The sequence below is a fragment of the Monoraphidium neglectum genome (assembly GCF_000611645.1).
Source record: "Monoraphidium neglectum strain SAG 48.87 unplaced genomic scaffold scaffold03121, whole genome shotgun sequence".
Classification (NCBI taxonomy): Eukaryota; Viridiplantae; Chlorophyta; class Chlorophyceae; order Sphaeropleales; family Selenastraceae; genus Monoraphidium; species Monoraphidium neglectum.
Window position 1 is genome coordinate 1 of NW_014010507.1, and position 1,276 is coordinate 1,276.

A 1,276-nucleotide genomic window follows, 5' to 3' on the forward strand; every position below is an offset into this window, starting at 1 on the left:
GCTGCTGTCCATGCAAAACATGCGGCAGAGCATCGCCCAGGAGAGCCAGCAGCTGCGCAAACCCCGACTCGGCCTGCGCAAACTGCGGGGCATCGTCATCGTCGCAGCCGGCGCTGCTGCAGCCGGGGCGCAGCGTGGCCGTGGGCGCGTCTTTGAAGAGCACCGAGTAGTGAATGTTGGGACGGTTGAACGGCGTCTGCAGAATCGGCGCGTCGCGCAGCTGCAGGGAAGCTACGATGTCCGCCTGCACCTGTCGCATGTGATTGCACGTGTGGTCGCGGCGGGTGTGTTGGCAAGCGCTGGATGAACTTTTTAGTCATGGCCGTGTTCGGCTCCCTGCGCAGGTTTATCTGTCCATTTTGCAAACAAGGATCCGCATATCAAGCATGGTCGCACCTGCTTAGACGCGGTGGCGGTAAGGGCCATGACGGGAACGCCGGGCAGCAGGCTGCGCAGCCGGCCCAGGCGGCGGTAGGAGGGCCGGAAATCGTGGCCCTGCGTTTGACAGTGGGGCGGCGCCAGGCACGTGGTGCTGCGGCTGAGGCCGTGGTGCTGCCGTGCATGCAGCTGTGAGGTCACCACAGCTCCTGATAAACGGTGAGCGCTTCTCTCTGACACGGTTCTCCTGCAGGCAGCTCGCAGGACCTGCTATCCCATGGCCCTGTTTCTACCAACGCACATACTGAGAGATGCAGTGCGCCTCGTCCACGGCCACCAGCTTGATCGTGCGCCGCTCGGCCCCGCCTGCGGCGTGCAGCTTGCGCAGCCGCACGGAGAACGCCGCTGTCTGCAGCAGCTCAGGGGTCACGTATAGCAGTGCCAGCCGCTGCTGATCCTCTCCCAGCTGCTGCTGCTGCTGCTGCTGCTGCTGCTGCTGCTGCTGCTGCTGCTGCTGCTGCTGGCTGCCCCCTGCAGGGAGAACGCCGCCAGCGATGGCATCCAGCTGCTGCAGGATCGCCCTGCGGTCGGCCTCCTTGCGGGTAGAGGCCAGGTAGTCTGCACAGAGGCCCTTGGCCCTGAGACCCTCAACTTGGTCCTGCATGAGGGCTACGGGGAATTTGTGTTGCCACGCATGAACATGCGGGCCGTTGCTGCTATGCATGCACATGCAGGCTGTGCATAGCGGTGTTAAAGGCGCATGGGCGTGTCAAGAGGCGTTCGCGGCGCATGGGGGCGTCAGGAGGTGCGCATGGGGGGGGGGAGGAGGGTGGCGACAAGCTGCATGCAAGCGTGCAGGCGGGGCAGGCAACGTGCTGGTGCGCAGGCTGGGGTAGGT

General features: G+C 64.8%; 1 protein-coding gene across 1 annotated transcript; it reads right to left on the reverse strand.

Annotated features, from left to right (window-relative positions):
• Positions 1-679: 679 nt before the first annotated feature.
• Positions 680-1,042, reverse strand: MNEG_12206 (hypothetical protein; the record flags this gene model as incomplete). Its single annotated transcript, XM_014039321.1, has 1 exon — positions 680-1,042. A coding segment is annotated over one exon (363 nt), but the record flags the coding sequence as incomplete, so codon positions are not given.
• Positions 1,043-1,276: the final 234 nt, after the last annotated feature.